Source organism: Protopterus annectens, chromosome 15.part0 (genome assembly GCF_019279795.1).
Source record: "Protopterus annectens isolate FY-2018-M chromosome 15.part0, PAN1.0, whole genome shotgun sequence".
NCBI lineage: Eukaryota > Metazoa > Chordata > Ceratodontiformes > Protopteridae > Protopterus > Protopterus annectens.
The window spans coordinates 137,537,691-137,563,544 of NC_056749.1; the positions used below are offsets into that span (position 1 = coordinate 137,537,691).

General features: G+C 40.5%; 1 protein-coding gene across 1 annotated transcript in view; it reads left to right on the top strand.

Moving 5' to 3' along the window:
• Positions 1-25,854, top strand: part of TBC1D8B (TBC1 domain family member 8B) — a gene marked incomplete in the record, with an annotated part of 1,684,663 nt that overhangs the window by 1,058,252 nt on the left and 600,557 nt on the right. Inside the window, 1 exon segment of the mRNA XM_044057627.1 lies at positions 5,154-5,306. Within this exon segment, the coding sequence (XP_043913562.1) occupies positions 5,154-5,306 (153 nt within the window).

The following is a 25,854-nucleotide window of genomic DNA, read 5'->3' on the forward strand; positions in this document are numbered from 1 at the left end:
ATTTGGAACGTAATGTGGGAAATTCTCCTGAATTTGTATATAAGACAGGCATTAATTTAAAAAGATTATTAGAGAAGGCCAATTATGATAATGCCACAAAGGATATGTACAAAGGTACAACAAAATGCGGCAGATGTAAACAGTGTAAGTTTATTAATGAATCCAGATACATTAGACTTAAAAACTTCAACTCCACATGTATTAGAACTAGAACTGGAAATTGTAACACAAGTAGGGTGATATATATTGCTACATGTTGTACTTGTCCTATGTATTACATAGGCAAGACTGAAAGAGTTTTCAAAAAGCGTATATATGAACACCTTTACCGCATTCAGAGGAAGGACATGAAGAATGCATTGTCTAAACATATCCATGAATATGGTGAAGAGCACACTTTTCAGTTTGCTATTATAGATACCATTAGTTATTTAATATTTGGGGGAAACTGGAAGATGAAACTAGCTGCCTTGGAAAGCAGATGGCAGATTTTATTAGACGCCACTAGACCCCCAGGACTAAATGAGTCCATCAGTATTAAACCTTTTTTGGTCCTCTCCTAGTATAAATCATTGAGTTATTATAGCATTGATTTATTAAAAGTCTCAAGTCTTTCAATATTGATAGTAGTATGAATATGAAATAGAGCTTTTAGTTTTTTTATATACTATATATAGTTTCACATACATGTGTAAAAATAATTTTAAATATGTAAATGTTTTATAAATATTTTATACAGTTTGACAGTATAATTATTGTATACACTAGATATGGGTTTATTCAAATATCTAGGAAGATTATAAATTTTGATTTTTTATGGTCATTGCTGCTGAATGTGCACTATACCTTTAAGTGTTTTGGCGCAATTTTTAAAATGATTGGATTGGTTTATGTATAAAAAGGAAGTTATGGTGCTTGTTGACTGTTCTGAAGAAGACTGGGTTCCAGTTGAAAGCGCTTAACTGCTATAGGATTGTGGAATAAAAGAAAAGAATTTACATCCTTTCGTGCACGAGTTTCTTTGGGAAGTTCCTGTTCTTTTCAGCATTGGAGTTTTTTTTTCATGATTAATGTTAAACCAGAATATCCTGGTGCACGCATCTATATACTTTCCATTTCTCTCCAGCCATCTCCATGCTTGCTGATACAGCTAAAGCCCCTAAAGAAAAACAGATAATGTTTAAATTTACCTCAGCAATGCAAATAGAAGTTCAAGCTATCAAATTAAAACTTTCAAAAGTAAAAGAAACTGGCAGTAGCAAAAATTAAGTATTTAAGCTTTTGGCTTAAGTAAGTATGCAGATCGCTTAAGGTTGCTATTCAGATATTTAAATAACTTATTAAAGGATTGATGTAATAAATGGCATACTATTACACCACCTTTAAGAGCTATACTTTTGCGGTGGTGCAACGGTAGCGTTGTCGCCTCACAGCAAGAGGTTCTCCCATTAGATTCTCGGCTGAAGCGCCTTCAGTGTGGAGTCTGCATGTCCTCCCCGCGGTCGAGTGGTGTTCGAAAGACATGCGTAGGGCGTGCCTTCGTTGAAGATTGGGCATTGAGCTGGCACCTCAGCACTGTAAAAAAATCTACTGCCAATCATTAGCGGACCGGAGTTCCGCTGTGGCAACCCTTAACCGGGAAAAGCCAAAAGAAGACTACTTTAAATGTAGCAAACCCTATTAGTAAAAGATAAAAGCTATTTTATATATGTATATAATAAAGTTTTACTTTGGTGACATGATTCTTTCATAATAAAAGTGTGAACTGAATGTAATACATGCTGAAGAAAAATAAATCTTTGTGGTGTGGATAATATAATAAAATTTAACTAGATTTGTAAGTGAAGCTACTGAAGCCTAAACTTTCTGCCCTATACCAAGCCATCTTATTTTAAGTTATAAATAGTTTTCCAAACATTTCTTTCAGAGTATATGTTTTGGTTAGTGTAGTTCACTTCATGTTTCTGTAGGATTTTAGTTTTCTTAATCTGGCTGTAAGATGTAGTTTTCTTCCAAAATCTCAGTGACTTTTATATCCCCTGGGAAAAATTATTTCTTTTTTTAAGTTTGATGGAAAATTTGTGTTTTTTTCCCCCAAGTTTTTTCAAAGGTGTTTAGCAAGTGATGGGCAATTGTTCCTTTTTTCATAAGTTTAATAGAGTAGTCATTGTCAAATCAAATGGTGCACTTATCAATTTTAAGAGGTAGATTAGACAATGTTGATTTAATTATGTGTTCTCTGTGGAAATAAATTTGAGAATTATAGATCTTGGAGGGGAAGCAGTCTTTAGATATATGGACAGAGATCTTTGTACTGTCCATCAATACCAATTGATAAACTTCTTGCCAAGTTGGTGATTTATGTATTCAGGTAATGAAGTTAATCATGTTGTTCTCCTCCATATTTTTCTGGGCCACTTTAAATTCTTATGGTGTTTGACCATTCACCATTTCTTTTTCCAATAATCAGTGGTTTCGGTTTAACAAAAAATTATGCATGGTTTTCTTCATTTCTTAACCCCGTCCGCCCAATGTCATTCTCTCCTGATTCAATTTCATTGATCAGTTACTATGCTGTATCATGCATTTCAATAAGTCTGCTTTTTTATTCCCATTTGCTTGAGTATAATCCATTTCATTGTGTAGTTTGTCCATTTTGAATTAAAGAACTCTTGTGTAAGTGACAGCAACTGTTGAAAGTCTTGTTTGGTCTAGGAGATTTCTTGTCCATTAAATTTGGATGAAGGTGCCTTAAGGTAATTTATGGTGATGTCATGTGACTGGAAAATTTTAATTTTTTGACCAAAAAGATTGATTTTGTATTAAAGCAGTTGTTTTTCTTCAGTAAACATCTTTACTGATTGGTTAGTTTTTTCTTCTTTTGCAACTAAATTTTCAGCAGATGGCATTTTGTTATCTTTTTTGCCAATGAACATCATGCCAAAGGGCTTGAAATTGCTTATGCTTTCATAGATTATTACTGTTTCAAGTGTATAATTTGGGAAGGTCCACTTCTGCCATGTAGGTTCTTGGGCATATGTGGAGACTCTCACTTCCAGGAATTATAGGCCATTGAGCTTTGCACTGCTTTTATTTTCGACATAAATATTTTACATGTCTCTTGCAGGAATGGAAAAGAACATTATATATATTTTTTACTTTCTTCTCAAGAACAGGTATGTATTAAAGCACTATTCCCTTCATTAGTAAGTTGTTGGTGCCTAATGAAGGGCTCTTGTAGACCAAAAAACTCAAGTAGGTTGTGTACATCAATTTTTTTTTCAGTAAAAGACTATTTTCTGTTCTAGTGAAGTGAAGCACTGATTAAAAAAAATTATGTTGCTGTGCAGTTGCAGATCAAAAACTTGACACTTTTGTGCGTTTTTCATAAGTAGCCGTAGATTGATGTTTGTATGGGATTTGCTAGCTTTATAGTCCTCTTCAGTGCCATCTTAAAGCATTGTGAGGCATTTATACCTGCTGCAGGCCGCCTGCATTACCTGCACACTGGATTATAGGTCATAATACATGTTCATGTTAATTTTCCTAATGATAGTCTATCACTGTGAACACTTGCAGTAGCTGAATGAAGGCACTCTGTTAAAGAATACAGAATGTGGCAGATAATCGAATAATACAAAAATAAGACAGTCTTCATTCTTTTTTACATTAACGTGAGTAGCTGAAGCCGTAAGAACACTTCCTTAAGTCATGCATTTAGTAATTACTGAACCTCTGTGCTCTACTTGCATGTAAGCATGACAGCAGCATATTGTTTTGGATGTAGTTCATCCAGCTGAACATCTTTACTATGAAGACATTCAGTTAGGTCTGGTACCCAAACTGGCGGCTCACGGGTTTGTATGTTTAGGGAGGTGTGCACCTGCATACCTCCCATGCATGGCTGGTGCATCCTGTTCCTTCCCAAGTAATATAACTCATTTCTAGGTCTGAGAACTTCAGGATACATTACAGACATTTTATTAATTGCCCTTACTTTCTCCTGGTCTCAGCCAAACGTGTTTTGTATTTTTTGTCATTGGTAGAGGAGAAATGTCTGATTTCTTTTTTCGTATATTCTTACTAGGCTAATGACCCAGAAGGCTTTTCTAAGCCTAGCTATGGTTTCCCAAAAGAATGATGTCCTATATCCAAGTAGGACAATGAGGGCCAGGCATTTATAAGCTATTTCTGTCCATAAGACACTTGTGCTGGGCGAGGTGTAAATTTACTGTTCCCCCATCCACTGGTGTAGGTTGTGCTTACATTGGATAAAAAAAACACTCAGCTTCACATGATTGGGAAGCCTGTTCCATAGGAGGGGCAGTCTCTAGGACACACAGCTGTCTCTCCAGCATGTTCTGTTTGTCATTCTCTGGTCATAAACTAGAAATCTGCTTGCCTTCTCTGTGCTCATACTTGAGATGGACACAATACCTTTCCAGCAGAGTTCCCATTTAAACTCCACATTTGCTGTCCGTTACCTTTAACTGTGCCACTGTACAGTATGCTTGTGTTTTTCTTTTTTTCCCTGTAATGACAGTTAACTTACCTTACAACAATCACTTCTTAAAATTACTCTGTCAAGACACTTTTTGTGCTTTTTTTTAATTTTAAGTGGTTAGGTGATGCTGGAGATATTCTTATTTTGTTCATAAATATGTAAAAACAACACTGAAAGCACTCAAGAAGTACCGGTAATTCCAAAAAGGAGTGCAGGAAAGTCAGAAAAGAACTGCCAAAAACTTCCGTAGCTCTTTGAAACGTATTTAATGAAATGACATGAACTTCACGGACCAACACATTAACGCAATTCACACAATGCTATTTCCTAGCGTTTTCATCCAAGACAAATGGACTTCATCAGACAACAGTTAAACATGAATTAAATGTATATATACTGATTTAATTATCCCAGTGACCAATAAATCATGCCTTAGGCATTTAAATTGAACAAATCAAAAAACGGCCTCATAAATATTAATAAATTACGTTAATTGTTCATAAATATGGCTATTACAGGATAATAAGGGGTTGCTTGTCCTGGTTTGTTTTGTAATTTAATGTTTTTTTTTGCAGAAGTCTGTTGGCATGGCTGATGCTATATGTTTTTTTGGTAACATGGCTGCAATGCAGGATTTTCTGTTTTGCAGATTTCCGAAGTCTCCCTGAGTAAAAGTGATAGTTTGGAAGATTATTCAGAAGATCAGCAGATAAGTCTGAAGGACAGCATTAGGACTGTGAGCACAGAAGCACTGATGACAGTGTTTCATCCTCAGGATGCCGAGAACCTTGAACCTAAAATGGTAAGAGAAGTGTTCTCTTTTGCTAGGAATGTGAAGTTGGTATTGAAATGTTTACTGAAACATTTAAGCAAATGCTTTTGTTTATTTCTGTGCAGTCTCTGGAAGATGGAATAATCCGGATTTTTTAATTCTGATTAGATTAAAGAAGATTATGATTTGGTTGCCAGTTGTAAGTCTTGAGTTTGAGACATGGATGCCATGAGATAACTTTTAGCATTCGTGTTGAGAGCACATAAAAGAGTTCTGATTGGTTACATGCTCATAATTTTTTGTAGTGCATTGAGCTTTATCTGCACCATGTAAAAGCGCTCGGGGTTTTACTAGATTTGAAAACTGGTAATGCACTTGGTGAGCATTGTCATATAAGACAGCAGCAGACCAATCAACTTATTTCCTTAACTGTGGGTGGGGAGGTAGAGTCAAGAGAAGAAAATTAGGGACAGTTTTAAGTATTGCTCTAATTCATTTAAAAAAAGTTAATGTATCGATATGTATTTTCTGAAGACTGAGAAGATTAAAGCTGTATGTCTGGCATATTTGACTGACAGTAATCTTCAGTGAGACAAAATAATCTGGGACATTTGAAGGTAAGAAAAATCAGTAGCTCAAGACCCAAATGTAGCAGCACTTAGGAGTGTGTGTGTGACAATTGCTATACACTCCCTAAGCTCTGTTGGGATCTGGTCTCATGCTGTTGAAGCAGATTACAAATTTGTTTTTTCATGTTGTTGAATCAGAAATAGAGCACTCCATACATTACAAAGGATTTTATTGTTTTGAGAATTGACAGGTAATTTCTTTAGCTGTGCCAGTAGCTTTATTGAAATTTAATTGTAGAAGACTTTGCCTCTGTTCCATATTGTCCTGAGCCGTGTGTGCGCATGTGTGCATGGGTACTTGCATACACTGCAGTGGTCTTACCATTCAAGATTATTTTCTCTGACTTGTGCCCCTAAGTGCTAGATAGACTCTCTAGCTCTTGGGTGACTCTGTAGTGGATATAGGAGCAGGAATGGATGCTCATTGGTAGTTTTCCTAAATTGTCTGCAACAGTAAGTCTGTTGACTGTCCTGACTTCCTAGTTTGCCTCCATGGTAGAAGAGGTATGTGTCCTAAAATGGCGCACAGGGCTTCCCTGGTGAACTACAGCACACCACAGTCAACTGCTTCCCTTCCCTTGTTATTGTTAGACTGGCCTCCATTTGCTAGTAGTCTTACAAAAATAATCCGGAGTTCCTTTCCCTTTCCCTTTCACCAGTTCAATCAGCAACAGCCCAGATGTGTTTTGTACTTTGCAGTAAGGAAGGTGCATTTCCTGTGTTACATAATTCATCTGTGTTATTTTCTAATGTAATTAGAATTGCTTATAAATTAATGAATAAAATGTGTTGCTCATTAAAGTGTTTCTAGGAAACATTTTCTAGGAAAAATTGGAAAAGAATTGCTAGAAATTTTCTATTTTATAGAAGGTTTGAGACTGAGTTCTGTTAAAAGAGGCATAATATGTCATAAAAAGAAGAGTGTTAAGTCTGAACTTCTATTTTTTATCATCAGTGCACTTATTTTGAGGTTAATATGAAGAAAGGAGAAAAAATGGTGTGAAGATTGTTACATGAGGGGAATGAAGCAACGTTGAAACAAATAAAAAGGAAAAGAAGGGATGAAAAAGATACGGAAAAGAAAGGAATATGTAAATAAAGTAAAGTTATAGAAACTAAACATTGAATGTATTGAAAAAAGGAATAGGTGGTATGAAAAAAATATGTTGTATTTTTTCTTTTTTATCCATTGAGTGATTTATCAGATTGTGATAGAGGAAAAAAGGAAAAGGTATGAAGATTTCTTTGAAGCTGTGGATGTTTTGTGGAGGTTTTTTGTTATATTTCATAATTCCTTTTAAGAGGTAACGGAAAGTGTTATGATGGCTAGGTAGAAGAAACTGCCAAACATTGTTTTTTAGAATGTAAAATGAGTAAGTCTTTTTGGAAAAAGTTTAAAAATGTATGTAGCCTGGAAAGTCTCAAGGAAATGAATATGGAAATCATATTCTATGGTAAATATGAAACGGAATGGAATGAGGAAGTTAAGTGAGCTAAAATATTTTTTACCATCTGGGAATTGTGGAAAAGGTCTGGCGGATTGTAACATAAAAATAGAAGGGGTGACGAATTGGCAGAAGCAAGAAAATGGTTGCGGAAAAGTATTGGGGAGGCTAGAGGGAAATTAAGTAAATTGGAATGAAAGAGTATACTAAAATTGTTTTATATTATAGGTAAATTGTAAAACTGAAGTAAATAGGATGGATATGGGGTTGCAAAAATGTATGACTAATGCAAAATGTGTAAATAATGCAACCTCTATTTTTTCGAGAAGTGCCATGGGACCTTTTACTTCCACCACCTCATGCAGATGGGACTTCAGTTTAAAATCTTATCTGAAGGATGTTGCATTGAAGTGATAGTACTTGAAAAATTAATCAGAGTAGCTAATGTGAGAATAGGCCTCATAGCCTTCAAATGTTTCAGTATCAGACGCAAATGTGCTACCTGTTGAGCTAGTGATTATTTTCTGTGCTTTTATGTTGATGCTACAATAAAACATTTTTATCCAACTTAGCTACGGTCCAGGTTTATAAGCCTGTTAATTTTTGAGACCTGTCACACTGTCTGCAGTTCTGTACTTATTCTCAAAGAGGAATATTCCTGTTCTTTAATGGCCTTTTGCTGTCCACAGAATAAAACTGCTCCATTGAGAGCTCAGTAATATGCATTTCTTCTTCTTAGGGGTCGCCACAGCCTATCACCTGTCTACTCATGATTGGCAGTGGAGTTTTACAGTGTCGAGTTGCCAGCCCAGCGCTTAACCTTCCACAGAAGGCACACACACACACACACACACACACACACACACGCGCGCCTAGGGCCAATTTAATTTTCTTAAACAAGAAATGCTCAGAGCTACATTTGTAATAACCTAAATTATGTATAAGCTTCCTAGTCACAATTTCTGCCTCCACCAAAAAAGGATGGTCATATACTCCTGCTCTGAACGCCTTCATTTCACTTTGAGGTCCTAGAGGCCACATTCAGGACCTTGAATCCAGTCGCATTTTCTAGTCTTGCTCCTGCAGTTTGGAATTCCCATCCATCCGACAGTTATTCTTCCGCATTTTTATTCTGAACGGTTTGTCTCAGCTTCTGCAGTGTACTCAGTTTCTGCTTAAAACACAGTTCAGTCACACGTGCCCTTGACAGTACAAAAATAGCATTGCACATATTCCTCACTAATGCAGCAGTAGCTTTTCTGTAGCTCTGCAAAATACATTCTTAGAAGTATTGTGTTAAATTTGCTGTCCCATATTTGAAGTTTGCTTTAGGAATGTTGTAAACATTTGTGACATACATAATTTATTATTTATAATATTTTTAATGTATTTTTGTTTTTGACCTGGGTCTCAACAGAGGTCCTTCAGAAAAGGCCACTTATGTTATAAATAAAATAATTTATATATGTCATGTTTGCTTGAAAAAGTATTGATGTGGTCATGCTGGTTACAATATGAATATTTAATATAAAAATATTTCATAATCAAGAACTCTATTGGGTAAAAAAATATTCTTAATTCTCTGCTGGTGGTACTTAATGTAAAAAGCATTTCTGAATAATGAGTATACACAAAGTATCAAAATGCTTAACTCTGGGAACCCTTCATGGTGAGTATATGAATTAGATTTATTCTCTGTTCCCTATCAGTCATACATTTTTTCTTGGTGGCTACTGTGCTAAGGGCAGCATTCACCATGCTGTACCATAAAAGCATGTCTGACCTTTGACTCCACTAGTTATATTCTACAACTGTCAGAAGTTTAATCTTAGTCCTGACTTCCTTGTGAATGAGTTCGTTTTGGCTCACTTCCATGGACCATCAGCTTCCCCCACTTATCCTTCACTTGGTTTACCAGACTTGCCGTAACCTGCCATTGACTTTGTCCGGAGCCAATGAGGAGATGGAAGATGCAGACACAGTATTATACTGCTGACGTGGAGTGCTTTACTCTTTTCCCACCCTGCACATGTGCCCATTAAGATCCTCATTGGTGGGACATGCAGTGAATGTCTGCGCTGTTCCCTGTCACTTATGTAAGGAACTAATTTCAGCAGGATTCCCTGCCCACCCTCAGTAGCACCTTTGCAATTGTTTCTCCACTCTTCACCAGGGAAAAAGCCGTCTGCAATCACTTGTCCCTCCCAGTGGACATGCCCATCCTCCCTTACCAGCACCTCAGATGCCTAAGCCATTAATCCGAATCTTGCTTGCCTGGCCTGTAGTCCAGGCAGTATACCTCTAACATCAGTGCTTGCTCTACATATGGAAAAGTTATGGGTGATACTAAAGCAGCAAAGACTATAAAAAATGTTTGCATGGCATCCATATACTGAGATTAGACCTGCATGAGTATTTTTAACAGCCTGGCAGAGGAGTACAAATGAAGCATAGATTCATAGGTAGGTACTAGGCTATCTGCTCGAGGGCACTTATAAGCCTAGCCAGAGTGTGTAAGCTTTCGCCGCCCCATTGATTAATTAACTGATCCTCTGTCAAGCAGAGCCAGTGAAGTGATCTCAGGGGTGTATTTTCTGTTTCCCATCCACTAGTCAAGGTTTCTCTTGAAGAGTGTTAGTGAGGGGCTCTGCCTGATGTAATTTGGAATTTTGTTCCAAAGCATGGGGGAGTCTCTGTGACAGGAATCTATCCCTCCAGCATGTTCTATTTATTGTTGTGGCGAGGTTTAGCTCACTAGAGTGCTTGGCTCGCAGTGACTTGGATTTCTTTAGGTGGAGCATGTCCATCAATTCTGAGTTGGACATGGCTTTGTAAGTCAGGCAGAGATCACCTCTGAGTAATCAATATGCCACTGAGTACAGCCGGAGTTTTTTCAGTTGGGCTGCATAGGACATATGTTTGAGACCAGTAATCTTCTTGGTGAGGTACCTTTGTGGGCTTTCCAGCTGTTGGAAGTGTCTTGTGAGGTACATCCCAAATGGGGAATTGTACTCTATGATGGGGTCTAATGAGTGCAGAGTAGAGGGGCACTATAACCTCTTTATTTCTAGATGCAAACCCTTTAGTAATTAGATAGGCCACATAGAAGGATTTCCTAACTACTTTGGCAATATGATTGTCAAAGGAGAGATTACCATCTACCTGGGTCCCTAGATCTCTTATTACCTCTTCTATATTAAAGGGGCTGCCACCTATGTGGTAATTCGTGGGTGTTTTGTTTTTCGCAAATGGGATGACTATGCATTTTTTGGCATTTAGCTTGAGGCCATGTCCTTAACACCATGTGTCTGTCTCAGTAAGGCCCTTTTGGCGGATGTCTGTGTCAGCCAGAGAGTCCGTTATGGCTTCCAGTTTGCAGTCATCAGCGAACTTGGTTAGCCATAGTCCTCCTGTGTTTGCCTGTACTTCTGAGAAGTATATGCTGAACAGTAGGGGTCCCAGGACCGAGCCTTGTGGGACACCACTTGTGACTGGTTTAGAGTTGGACCTGGAGCCTGCTATTCTTACCGTGTGAGTTCTGTCTGTAAGCCAGTTGGCAGCCCATCTCGTGACGTAGGGGTTTATGTTCAGGCTGGTGAGTTTTTCTGTAATACCTGAGAGGGGAATGGTGTTGAAAGCCTTGGCGAGGTCAAGGTAGGCTGTGTGAACCACCTTTCCCTCATTTATAGCCTTGGTGACTGTCTTGAAGAAGTCCACCAGGTTTAGTAGACATGACCTGCCCTTAAAGCCAAACTGGGTCGGGTCACATGTTTGGAGGTTCCTAATGTCTTTGTTAATGAGTTCCATGATAGTTTATATTTATTTGTACATCACACATAAATACAGTTGTTAACTTATTAGGTGCTCCAAACAGAAGACCCTTTTCAAGCAAGATCTGGGCCAAAAGGCCAGAGAAATGTAATAAACTACAATAAACAGACATGCAGTTACAAGTAGTAGTTATTCAGTGTAGCCACTTTTAAATGTCTAATGGATACTCTGCAGGCTTACTTTGCTGCTAGAAGGATGCTGGCAGTTGAAAGTGCTTGTTGTAGGAATGAAGATGTGGATCACTTACACTCCGGGTCTTTGCCAGAACACTTTTAAAAAGCCAGAGAAATGCAGGTTGACCATGGTCACCATCTTCTAGATGAAAGTCCGTTTTTGAAACGGGTGTAAGGTTCTCTGTTTGTTGTAACCCCTTTCTCTTCAACAAAGGCTTGAGCTACCACCAACCCTCTGCTTTTGACATAAATTCTGAGCAAGGAGTACTCCTGGCTTCCACCTTTGGGGGGGGTCTGTCGGTTCAGGCCCTGACTGAAGCACCCCTTGAGTCCAACCTAAACCTTGGGAGTGTCCTTTTAATACATTTAGTAAACTATGTATGTAGTTGTATTCTGAAACAAGAACCCATCTCCTCCTCCCTAGGTCCAACGAGACCTGTTGGCACAGGTTGAGGAGTATCCACGGAGTCTTTCCCATATTAGGACCCATGGTTCAGACCATAGACTTCAAAATGATGTCTGAAAAGTTTAGCCTCTCTGCTTCCCTGTGTTGATAGCACCAGGTCTATATTATAACCATGAAACCTCACTTACTCAAATACGGAAACGTCGACACATATTGAGCGAACCGCGAAAACACCAAACGTCCTGAAGCGTGGAATCGGCGTAGTTGGCCAACCCCACCGCCCGCTACATACTACCTACCCAAACAAAATAAATAATCCACATACATACACTTAACAAAACCCTACTTCTAACCCTAAACTAAAGCTTAGATATATTACTATGCGTGCACTTAACTTAACCCGCACCCTAGCCCTAAGGTCCGTAACTGTTCCACACTTACCTTATGGAGCTATACCGGAAAAGGGCCAATTATGACGATTCAACATTTCGAATTTCGCGCTTCAGGACTTTCTGTGTTTTCACGGTTTACTCAATGTGTCAACATTTCCGTATTCGCGTAACTGCAGTTTTGCGGTTGTAATAGGTAACCGATAGCACCATGTGCTAACCAACTGAGCCAACAATCCACATGGGATGTGTACTTTTCCAGCCCCTCCTTTTTCCCACACTTGACTGCATAGTTGCATTTGGAGAGTGGGCTTGCAACAGGAGTGTGTGGCACTTCACCCCCCCCCCCCACCAACACCACGGCAGGTCCCACAACCATCTCATCTCCTTGGACCATGCCTCCCCTTCAGCAGCGTCTCCAGCCTCCACCAGGAATTGTCGTGGGAAGTGCTCACATGATCACTGTCCACACCAGGATGAGCATGCCTGTACATGCCTGCCAAATGTAAGAAGTCCAAATCGAACTCTGGTCATCTGGGTTGTAGTCAAGGCCTTTAGTCCTTTACACAGCAAGGCTGGGTAGTGGGGAGTGTCCCAGTGGGTTCATAGCACATTGTTGGGAAGCATGACCTGATGCCATTCATGGGCCCAATGCAAGTCTTTGACAGGTGTACCCTGAAAAGTGTCTCCCCTTCCCTTGGCACCTGGCAAGTGCATTTCTTCTTGCTTCAGATAGTTGCCCCTCACTACTTTTTCCAGCATCTTCCCTTTGAGATTTTTTTCATGGACTTTTGCAGCATTTTGCTTACTTCTAAACAGTGTTTTCAATGGCATTTTTGTTTTGAGTGAATGACTAAGGGGTTTATGCAGCATAAATTGAATAACTGATGTATAACTGAAAAAAAGTTGTATATTCTGCTGTTTTATTGAGATTAAATTCATTGAAGTTTCCAGTAGGCAAAATATGTAGGTAGAAGTTTCTCTTAATGAAACAACTGAACAAACAGTTTTTGAATGCCCTTGCCCCATTTAGGAGGTGGGCATTCCTCCTTAAAACCATCTTTATGTATGTATACTGTCTCTGTGATTAACCAGCTGTGCACAAACCAGAAAAGCCCAAACTCATTTCAGTCCGTTTGCTCATAAACAATCTGAACTGGCGCGTATTTCTTATGTTAAAAATGTTTAGAGTATGTCAGGTTGGAGAAAAAAAATGAGTTTAAACTTGTCCAGTGTACGTGGGCTTTTCTGTGTGTTCATGAAAGTGATTTGTATTGCATACGGCTCATGTACAGTGAAATGTACAATACCATAGCTTAGACTAGCCAGAGACCATGCTGAGCAAAGGTCTAAAGCAGGAAATTCTGCACTGCATCACAGAGCTGTGTTTTACACCACATGTATCAAGAAGGCTTTGCATGCATGACACAGCAATTGGGAAAGGATTTATTTGATCTACCACTGCAGGCATGGCTGAAAATCACAAGAGGGGGAGGTACAAGTCTGCTAGTGTGATCATACACAGCAGCACACGTGGGAAGTAAGATTAGACAGAAGAGCTGATGGTAATGACACAATGCTTGTAGCTTCCAGTGTTCGAGTTGTGGGAATGGCACTGCAGCTTTGCCAGCGTTGGCCCTGCAGGTAATGCTCACTTCTTTGATGCCTAAAAGATCAGAAAGTCTTCATATCAGTTACTTGTATGCATTTTGCCAGTGCTGGCATTGTAGGGTAACATAAGGGAAATGCTTCTATCCTGAGATGCCATTTATCAGATGTCATTAATCCATGCTCCCTTTTTACTGAAGGCTGTTGGTATTTTGGGTGGGATACTTGTTTCTGAACTCATTATTTGTAATTTATTCCCATCAGTCATTTATACACACTGTTTACATAACGTGTCATAGTAGCTACACCCTGTTCCACTGCCAGAATTATGATTCCTATATCACATTCTTATTACCCCATTTTTATTAAGATGACTTCATAGCTTCATGTCCACATCAACCACATGCAACTTGCTACTCTTTATTTGCATTTTGTTGTAGCCGTAAAAACACTCTAGTCCAGTGTAAGAACTGTTTTCTGTAGTGATCTCCAAAAACTCTTAATTGTATAAAATGTTTTCTTAATATTTCTTCTAGATGACATTTTATTTATTTTGTTAATATTTGTTAACCGGGATGGCTCAAGTGGGTGATAAGCCCGTTTTCAGTGGAGTCCCAGGGAGAAAAGCTACGCAGACAAATTTTACAAGATTTAGAGAAGGACAAAACAGAATGTGTGAACATCATAAGAATTCTTACATCACAGGGAAACCTTTTAAACATTGAGAATTATAAAGATCATAGGTGCATTACTAAACACAGTAAAGAATTAGATTAAATCGTTTTAAAAGAAGTATAATGTAGTAAGAGAAAGTAGAGAGAGGAGGTAAAACACTAGATAGAAACCAAGAAAGGAGTGGGGTAGAGGCTAGAAGAGGTAAATGGACATGAAAGATGGAGAATGATGATAGATGGAAAGGAAAGGTAGGGGAGAAAAGTTAGGTAGGAAGAAGGAAAGGAGAGAAACTGGGCAGGGATAAGATATAATGCAAGTGTGTAAAAATATAAAAAAAAATTTGGATGGAGAGGAGGAGATGAGGAAGAATGTAAGTGTGTAGATTATAGAGGAAGCAGAGTGCTAAATAGAGGTATGAAGAGGTTAGCCAGTCCTGTACGTGGGCAGAGCCAGTTGTCCTGAGGAACACTTTTAGTTGGTTTTTGAAGTGTATTGGGTCGGTAGTAGTAAATATGCTCTGGGGGGGTAGAATACCATAATTTGGAGATGTAGTTGGAGAAATAGTTCTTTGCTTTATTGGATTTGGAGACTTGTAGTGAGGATCGAAGAGTACGAGTGTTAGTGTGAGGTAAAAGCATATTGCAAAGGGCAAGGTTTTTTCAGGTTGATGAGCAAGTCTGTGTGCAAGGGAGAGCTTGAGTACAAGTTAAATAGTTTGGTAGTTCGTCAGTTTAATTGATGTAAAGAACAGTGATGAGACCCGTAAGAGGAGTTAGTGGCAGATGTGGCTATTTTATTATAGCAGGTTTCAGCCTTAGTCAGGGTAGTTTTACTAATGTTAGTCAAGATACAGGGAGGCATATAATATGATGGGGAGAAGATGAGTTCTAGCTATAGCTCGTCTTGAGTTGTTACTCAGGAAAGGTTTTATTCTATATAATGAGCCAAATTTCATATGAGTCCTCTTGATGGATTGAGAGAGATGGATGTCAAAAGAAAAGTTATCGATTATAATGCCTAACAATTTAGTGCGAGTTACAGCCGTTGTGTTGTTTGAGGAAGAGATATGGAGAAGTGTAGGGACGACTTGTGAACGACTGGGTAGAATAACATTAGCTTAGTTTTAGAAGGGCTCAGAATCAGTTGCGAGTCAGATAACCATGCTTCAGCAGATAGGACGAATTGTTGAATAATACTGACAAGATCGTTTAAGGAAGGAGCAACACAGATGAGAATAGAGTCGTTTGCGTACTGAATGACAGAAGCAAGTGGATGGAAATGTGGAGTCTATTTGTAAAGATGGGAAAAAGGAGAGGATCAAGGTTTGAGCCTTGTGGAACTCCTGTGTTACTAGGTAGTAAGGTAGAGAGTTTGTGCTGCCCTTTGATAGCTTGCTGCCGACCATCCTGGAACTAAACAAATCTCCAGTTTGTTTATAAGTAATATTTTCCTTTATCAGTAATTTAGCTAATAACCTCCATAGAAAATATTTTCCAGTCAGCCACATCTCTAAATCTGTTCTGCCTTTTAATATGTTAATTTCTGTTTTTTTTCTTCTGTTTGCCAGGAATCTTTAAAATATTTTCCCATTGTATCATTTTACCATTTTAATCTGTTATCCCCTAAATTTGATGTTTCCCATTGCCACAGTATCCCAGAGTTTTTGAGAATTTTCTTGTAATCTCTTACTTAAAACTAAGCTTGGATTAGATGTTCTTCATCTCACATTGCTGCAGTCCTTACACTTGGGTAGTCCGCTGTCCTCGGTCGGCCCGAATATCAAAGTATTAGGCTGACGTCGGTCAAGGCGCTTAAGACTGACATCAGGACGTCAGGGTACAAATGCGCGTGACAGACGTCATATCCTCAGTCTTTTTTGCCGCATGGTCCGATGCAGAAGCAGCGTTGCAAGTGCCGTTCGGCGTTCTGAAATTTTTCGAATTCGGAGTTTCAGACCGAGTCAAAGTTGGCTAAGTACCCCGTTGGGGAATATTTTAGTTTTTTCTTGCCTCAGTGGTTTACCGGATGTCAGAAAAAGTGAATAACTGTATTTCTTGTGGGAAACAGATACCGCATAGAGATTATCATACTTTGTGTATTCCTTGTTTGGGGCCTGAGCACGACGTTGTTGGGTGTCGCTTTTGTGCTAGGTTCAATAAGCGCACTATTAAGCGAAGGTTAGATTGTGCCAGGTTGGTCTTTGGGAAGCGGTGCAATTATAAGATGCCGCCGGATGCCCCGGCCCCCGCTTCGTCGAAGAATCGCAAAGACAAGGGAGGTAAACGCGGGCAAGAAGAGTCGCCGCGGACGCCGGTTCTTTAGAGGTGTCAGTGGAACCGTGGTTCCCGGAGGCTTCTCTGGAGTCCCAGGGGGAGACTTTGTTATTGCAGGATGTGGCCTCTCAGGAGGCAGGTCAGGCTGAAGGGGCTTCTCAGGTTACTGTACTCCCCTCCCTTCCTAGGGTGGTTAGGCCCTCTCCTTCTTTTTCTAAGGCTTCTCCCAGAGGCAGGCCAGGTTTAGCTTCTGTTGGTGTCACTCCTAGTTCTTCGGGATCTGTGCCCAAGAAGCACATGCTTAAAATGGCAGAAGATTTAATTACTTTGATTAGAGGTTCTTTGCCCCCTCCAGATAAGAGGCCTAGGGTGGAACCAGAGTTGGGGAGTTTTGAGCAGGCTTCAGATGTTTCAGAGTCTTCGGCTGAAGACTTGCAGGAGTACTCTCCTTATTCTGATTCTGATGCAGATGATTCGACTCCTTCTGCTTCTCCTCCAGAGGATTTTTCTTTTTCAGAGACTCTTCATTCCATGAGGGAACATTTTAAGTGGGAAGGTCAGGACTTCTCTGATTCCAGGAAAAGGCTTAGGGAATTTTTGCTTTTACCCCAGCATAGGCCTTTGGCTATACCTCCTGTTCTGGATGTTGTGGAAGATGTGTTTGCGGAGGCTTCACTTAATCCTGATTCTTTGCCTCCTGCTCCTGTTAAACCGGATAGGTATTATAGGGTGCCTGAGGCTCATAGATATCTTTATAAGAGTCCTAGGTCGGACCCAGAAACTGTTAGTCAGGGACCTAAGGGTGTCAAGGCCTCTGTTGTAAAAAATCCGGTTCCTCCAGATAAAGAGGCCAGAGCTTTGGATAGATGGGGAAAGAAAGTCTATACTTCTTCCACCTTAGCTATGAGGGCTTTGAATTGCCAGTTTCACATGTTGAAATATCAAAACTATCTTCTTTCTCAACTGAAGTCTAAGGTAGATGCTCTGGCGGAAGGCATTGAGTGTAAGGAATTACAAGATTTGGTACATGTCTCTGAACAGGTGGGTAAGCATTCTTTACAATGTGGTTTTGATGCTGTACAGGCCTCGTCTAGGGTGGCTGCCACTGGGTCAGTTCTTCGCAGGCACGCCTGGCTGAGGGATCAGAATTTATCTGAACATGTTAAGACAAGGATTTTGGATGCTCCTTTACAGTCTGATGTGTTGTTTGGTTCACCTGTGGAGTCAGTCTTGAAGAAAATGGAAGACAAGGCTAAGTCTATGCAGACTGTTAAAGATTTTTTGCAAGTCCAGCCTCCGAAGTTTAGTAGGAATTGGCCTGCTAAGGGGTGGACGTACCCTTCTTATGATTCACAGTCTAGGGGTAGATCTAGACGTGGTAGGGGCAGAGCTCAGAGCTCCTTTAGATTTAGAACAGGGAGTTCTCCTGCACAATCTTCAGGTGAGGGCAGGGGCCAGTCCTTTCGTAAACAGGCCCAATGACCTACCTTTTCAGCTGCCAGATCCTTCTTGCCTGGCAGCACCTTTGGGAGGAAGGTTGGCACTCTTCAGGGAAAATTGGAGTTTGATTACCCAAGACAGATGGGTATTGGATATCATACACCTAGGTTACAGGTTTTATTTCCATACCTTGCCTCCTTTCAAAGGCATGCCGGACGTTCCTCCTCAGCAAAGACTAGAGGCTCACAAACAAATTTCTCTGCTGCTCCAAATAGGGGCCATACAACCGGTCCCTCTGCCAGAAGTGGGCCTAGGATTTTATTCTCGCCTGTTCCTAGTACCAAAGAAGGGGAACACGTGGAGACCAATTTTGGATTTATCTATCCTCAACACTTATCTGGACATTCCCAAGTTCAAAATGTTGACGTTACAACAGCTTTTACCTCTGCTGGGCAAAGATCACTGGATGGTGACTCTGGATCTCAAGGAGGCTTACCTTCATGTTCCTATCAGGCTAAGTTGCAGGAAGTATCTGCGTTTTCGGGCTGGGACTTCTCATTATCAGTTCTCTGCATTGCCCTTTGGCTTATCTACTGCGCCCAGAGTGTTCACGAAGGTTCTGGCTCCAGTGATAGCTTTCTTCAGGCTAAGAGGAATACAGATCTATCCTTATTTGGACGATTGCCTGATTCTGGCCCAAGGAAAGGACGAACTTCTTCATCATTTGCAATATGTGATAGCAGTGCTAAGATGCCTGGGGTATTCTGTGAACGGAATAAAGTCCAGTCTAGTACCCTCTCAGGACATGTGCTTTCTGGGTGTGAGACTGAATACAGCATCCCAGATGGCCTTTTTGACCCCGGACAAACAAAAGAATCTTTCTCTTTACTTCCATCAATTGTCTCATCAGTCCAGACTGACTGCAAGGACAGTCCTTCAAGCCTTGGGGTTCATGGCATCTTGTATTCTGGTGCTTCCCAATGCCAAACTGCATATGAGGAAGCTGCAATGGTATCTCAAAATGTATGGACACAGCACTGCCAAGATATGGACACTGTCATTCAGATAATACCTTGCATTCAAAAGGAATTTTTGTGGTGGGCTCAGGAATGTCACCTAAACAAGGGACTCTCTGTGACCCGGCCAGAGGCGAGTCAGATTCTAACGACAGATGCCTCAGACAAAGCTTGGGGAGCTCATCTAAATGGAAAGTGGGTACAAGACACGTGGCCTGCCAGACTTCAACATCTACATATCAACTTGAAGGAGATGTTAGCAGTCCAATTTGCATTAATAGCTTTCAAGGATTTACTTCTTCCAGGGCAGGTGTTGATTCTAACAGACAACACAACTGTCATGTGGTACATCAACAAGCAAGGGGGAACACATTCTTATCCTCTATGCAGACAAGCAATGATTTTGTGGGAGACTGCTCTCAGTTTACAGCTAAATCTTCAGGCAAGGTTTCTGCCGGGAGCACAGAACTCCTTAGCAGATGTGTTGAGCAGGCAAATTATGGATCCCCACGAGTGGAAATTGGATCCTCATGTATTTCAGAAGTTGACAGTGTTATGGGGAACTCCAGACATAGATCTGTTCACTTCTCCACTAAACTACCAGCTGCCAAAGTTTTGCACAAAAAGGTTTCATCCCACAGCTTGGAAAGTGGATGCTCTTTCATTCAATTGGAACAATCTTCATGTGTATGCCTTTCCACCTCTGCCTCTCCTCCCACAGGTACTCCTGAAGATCAGACAGGACAAGCCAAAGATGATTTTAATAGCTCCAGATTGGCCTCGACAGCACTGGTACCCATTACTGAGAAGTCTGGTACGGGAGCCTCCATGGCCTTTGCCTTCGATTCCACACCTGCTGTCTCAGGAGAACAGTCATTTACTCAATGTCAAACTTCACTCTCTTCACCTGACAGCCTGGCATATTCTGTTTTAAACCCTGGAGGGTCTCAGCTTCCACAGCAAGTTTTGAATGTTATTTTGGAGGCCAGAAGGCCTAGTACAAGGAAAGTGTACGCAGATAAATGGAAGAGATTTTTATTTTGGAGTACAGCAAAGGAATTTGATGTTTCTAAGCTTAATTTAAGTGTGGCTCTTCAATATCTTACTGAGTTACTGGACAAAGGTTTGTCCTTCTCTTCTATTAAGGTTCATGCTGCAGCAATTTCTGCTCACTATGACTGTGACCCACCATTGTTTTCTCATCCTTTGTTTAAGCAATTCCTTAGAGGGGCAAAGAATATAAGACCCCCACGGAGAGCTCCTACTCCTGCTTGGGATCTCAATTTTGTGTTGGAGAAACTCACTCTACAACCTTTTGAGCCTGCAGCTACTGCTGAGTTGAAATATTTATCATGGAAGACTGCTTTTTTGTTGGCCATTACCTCTGCGAGAAGGGTTTCTGAATTACAGGCCCTTATGGCAGTTGAGCCTTTCTTAATTTTCCATAAGGATAGGGTATCTTTGCGTACTTAATCCTTCCTTTATGCCTAAAGTGGTTTCTAGTGTGGCTTTAAACCAAACTATTCATTTGCCTACTTTTTATGCAAACCCCCAAAATAAAGGGGAAAAGATTTTGCACACTTTGGATATGCACAGGCAGTTGCGATATTATTTGAGCAGAACTAAAGGGTTCAGGCAGTCTCAGCAGTTATTTGTTTCTTTTGCTTTGGGTTCTCAGGGCAAGCCTGTGTCAAAACAAACTATTTCTAAGTGGATTGGGTTTTGTATTGCTTTCTGTTATTCCCATCATGGTAAGGAGATTCCAGCTGGGATTAGGCCTCATTCCACTAGGGCTACTGCCACTTCTACAGCTTTTTAAGGGGTGGCAACTAAAGATATTTTGGAGGCAGCTACTTGGAGTTCAGTGCATACTTTCTCTAAGCATTATCACCTTCCACTTTACTCTAAATCGAGGGCTGGTTTTTCCACTGCAATTTTACAGGGCATTTTGGCAGCTCCTACTGCTTTATAGTTTTGCCATCCTCCCTTATCTCTGCTTTGGGATTCTACCCAAGTGTAAGGACTGCAGCAATGTGAGATGAAAAACATAGTACAGTTTTGTACCTACCATAAATGTAGATGTTCGAAGATCCACATTGCTGCAGTCCAATTTACCCTCCCTCCTTCCCCTCTGTAGTTAGAGGCGGTTGTGTGGTTTGGGTTGTACATATTATGAATATTGTATATATTGTACATATGGTTAGTACAAGGGTGGTTGGTTGTTTTTTTGCTGTCTTTTGGTTTTGACCTTTCTGTTTAGGGTCTTCTGACATCTGGGGCAAGAAAAGACTGAGGATATGACGTCGGTCATGCGCATTTGTACCCTGACGTCCTGATGTCAGTCTTAAGCGCCTTGACCGACGTCAGCCTAATACTTTGATATTCGGGCCGACCGAGGACAGCGGACTACCCAAGTGTAAGGACTGCAGCAATGTGGATCTTCGAACATCTACATTTATGGCAGGTACAAAACTGTACTTTACTTTATTAGTTACTTTAGTTACAAACAAAAAAAAAGCTGTCTAACAAAGCACAGATAACTACAGGGTTAGTGAATGTCATCGCTGTTGTCATCACTCTTGACTCAGTGCTCCTCTCCTTCCTCCTTTGACAGTCAGTCCACCCATCGATCTCTGCTGGATGCCCTCATTTCCTCTTACCTTCTTTCCTTTTTGCCCCAAATCTTCACAAGATCGTCTTCTGCTTTCCTGTGCATGTGCTCAAACTGCTGCAGTCTGTTCTCCTTGACCTTCTCTGCAATTGTAGCTTCATGGGCTTCTGCTCTGATGTCCTTATTTCTTCATCTTTCTCAGAGTGTGTGTCCTACCACTCATCTCAGGCACTTCAACTCCCATCAGCTCTAGCTTCATGAACTGCTCAGGCTTCACTGTACTATACAGTAATACTGGTCATACCACTGCCTTGTACACCTTACTTGTCTGCTGCTTTGCCATTCTTCTGTCATGCACATCTGTGCTAGTTTGCTGCAGCCACTCTACTTTTAGTTGTGACTTCTCTTCTCAACTATCCCTCTGCGGTATGTGAACTGTTAACTTGTTCCACTATTTTCCTTTTATCTCAGTTGTCAGCTTCTTTTGATTTCCCCTGTTTTCTGCTATTACTGTCTTATCTGTACTCAGTTTCATCCTGTATGCCTAGAGTTTTACATTCCATTCCATTATCCCTTGCTGACATTGTTGTCCAGAGTCTCTGTAATTCCACATCTGTTGATCTGTCATCCATGTCCTGTTTGTTAATGTAGTCCATCACCAGTATGAACAGCAGTGCACTCAGATCTCAACCCTGATGCACACCTACTCCCACTGAGCTCCCATTTTATTGTCCAAAACTGTTCATACTTGTGTTATTGAGTTTTTCTACTTAGCCTGCGCAAATTCTACCAGTGTTTCTGGGACTTCAAACCATCGCAGGATTGCCTAAATCAGCTTTCTTGGGACCTTGTTATATGCTTTCTCCAAATCTAGGAATGCCCAGTTGGACTCTTTCCTCATTTCTAGCATGTTCTCATCTATTTGTCTCAATGAAAACCTTGGATTGGTTGTGCGCGCTTACTGATCTGAATCTGAGTTGCTTATCTCATAGGCAAGTACTAGCTGCCCTTATAAGCCATTTTAAGTCTAGCCAATTTCCCTTTTTTGTGCTCAGAATGATTGTAAAAAATAAGTCTCATATTATTTTATACTACTCTGCATATCCATTTATCGATCACCCTCTCCTGACCTTTCATGCAGTGTGACAGGAGTTTCACAATGGTGGGCAGTACAGAGTTATCAGTGCCCCATTTGTTTTTGTACACTGTCATTAGTATGCATATTCTGCAAGATTAAAGCCACTTGCCTAATAGAGTATGCTAGAGTAATTATGTTAAACAAATACATTTTTTGTGTGTGACACCTTAAAAGGCTTGTATATACTTGTAATATATTTAGCTTTTTCAATTGTCTCCATCAGTCTTTTCTAACCAAGTGTCTCTAGAGCCATAATTTATGGCCAGAATTTTTCTCAAAAAACATATTTCATCACTGTCTGACAGCACCATCAAGTGCTTTACTTTTCACTTCATTTAAACTAAATCCAAAATAACTTTTTTCTACAACATGGTCCATTCTCTCTGTTTTATAACAATTAATTTTATCAGGATTGTGTTATTTGCATGAGTATGTATCAGTGGTATATCTGTCTTTGGTATTATTTCATATCATCTTATTAGTTTTTTCCCTTTATCAGAGTCACAGTCCCATTCAGCAGTAAAGCAAATAATTGTTTACTTAAGGGACAGCATTGTTTCAAACCACACTGCATCTGTATTTCCTTGCACCCCACAACTGGATATTTCTTTTACATTTAAATGCACTACTGTTACATGCAATACTTCTATTATTTATTTAGCCCCATGTAAAAAATGTACCTGTTTTTTACATAGGCAAATCAGTTAGGAAATTGAAGGAGAGAATTATTGAACACAAATCTGAAATACGCAGGGGGGTCCTGACTAATGCTTTGGCAAAGCATCTATCTGATAATGGTATGCAGCATGAGTTTGTTTTTGTAGTGGTTGAGACGCTGTAAAAGAACCCCAGAGGGGGGGATATTAATAATGAGCTGGAGTTAATGGAGTACAACTGGATTATTTGTATGCAGGTGGAGCGTGTATCTGGTGTTAATAAGATGACTAGTATTAAACCTGTACTCAAACATAAACTATCACTACTGAGACAGTTTTTTATTTGACATAATTTATAAATAATTGTAAGTATATTTGCTTTTATGTATTTTTTAAATGTATTTATTTGTAATTGATTATAATTGATCTTATATTTTTATTGGTTGGGCTGTATGAATGATGCTATATAATTAATCCAAAAGCTCTGTACGGTAAAGGTTTTTATAGCATTGCAGAGTCCTCCTTTTATAGGTTCATAGGTAGGTACTAGGCTATCGGCCCAAGGGCCTACGTAAGCCTAGCCAGCAAGGTACCATAGCTTACGCCACCCAAGAAAGTTATTTTCCTGTGCCACTGTCCAGCAGAGACAGACGTGATCCCCGGGGTGTATTTCCTATTTCCCATCCACTCATCAAGATTTTTCTTGGAGTGCTAATGAAGAACTTTGCTTGACATAGATGGGTAGCTTGTTCCATAGTATAGGAAGTCTCTGGGACAGGAATCTATCCCTCCAGCATGTCCTGTTTATTGTGGTGACAAGGTTTCGGTCCCTAGAGCATGTAGCTCGGAGGGATTGTGATTTCTTTAGGTGTAGCATGTCCAACAGCTCTGGGTTTGACATAGCTTTATATGTTAGGCAGAGATCACCTCGGAGTAGGTGATATGCCACGGAGTAAAGCTGGAGTTTTTGAGGCGGTCAGTGTAGGGCATTTGTTTGAGGCCAGTAATCCTCTTTGTGAGGGACTTCTGTGGCCTTTCCAGCTGCCTTTCCAGCTGCTGCAGATGTCTTGTGAGGTACATTCCAAAAAGGGTGTTGTACTCTATAATGGGTCTAATAAGTGACGAGTAGAGGGGAACAATGACCTCGTTTTTTCCTGGATGAGAACCCTTTTATGATGAGGTGTGCTTCGTAGAAGGACTTCCTGACTACTGTGGCGATGTGACTATAAAGGAGAGACTACTGTGCACCTGGGTCCCGAGGTCTCTCATCACGCATTCGGTGTTAAGTAGATTGCTGCCTATGTGGTAGTTCATGGGTACAGAATTTTTACCAAAGGGGATGACAGTGCACTTTTTGGCATTGAGCTTGAGGCCGTGGCTCTGACACCAGGCATCTGTCTCAGTGAGGCCCTTCTGTAGGATGTTCACAATATTTGGGGACTTGACTATGGCTCCTAGTTTGCAGTCATCTGCAGACTTCGTTAGCCAGAGGCCTTCTGTGGTAACCTGTACTTCAGAGAAGTAGATACCAAACAGGAGAGATCCCAGGACGGAACCCTGTGGTACTCCACTTGTCACTGCTTTGAGGTCAGATTTGGAGTCTGCAACTTTTACAGTGTGGGTTCTGTCAGTGAGCCAGTTGGCAACCCATCTTGTGACGTAGGAATTTATACCTAGTTTAGTGAGTTTAGATATAATTCCAGAATGGGGGGATGGTGTCGAAAGCCTTGGCGAGGTTAAGATAGGCTGTGTGAACCACCTTACATTCATCTACGGCTTTGGTGACTGCCTCAAAGAAGTCGATCAGGTTCAGGAGGCATGATCTGCCTTTCACAAACCCGAACTGGGTGGTATCCAAAGTTTGGAGGTTACCAATGTCTTTGTTTATAAGTTCCATGATGCGTTCCATGGCCTTGCAGACCAGGCTCGTCAGGCTAATAGGTCGATAGTTCCCAGGATCAGTGGTGGCTCCCCCTTTGTGGAGTGGGATAACTGTTGCTGTGCGCCATTCAGTGGGCACAAAGCCTGATGCGAGGCTATTATTGAACATGGTGCTTAAGTGGGGAAGCCAGTTCGTTCTGAAGTTTGTGTAAAATGCAGCCTGGGATGTTGTCCGGTCCCATGGATGCTGTGTTTTTGGCTTTAGAGTGTGCAGCTTTTACCTACATAGTTGTGATTACAGGGACTCTGCATTCTTCCTGTATAGATATGGTCACTTTAGGGATGAGAGGGGGGTAAAGTTAGCACTGAACTGATCTGCCAGGATGTTGACAATATCAGTTGGTTCT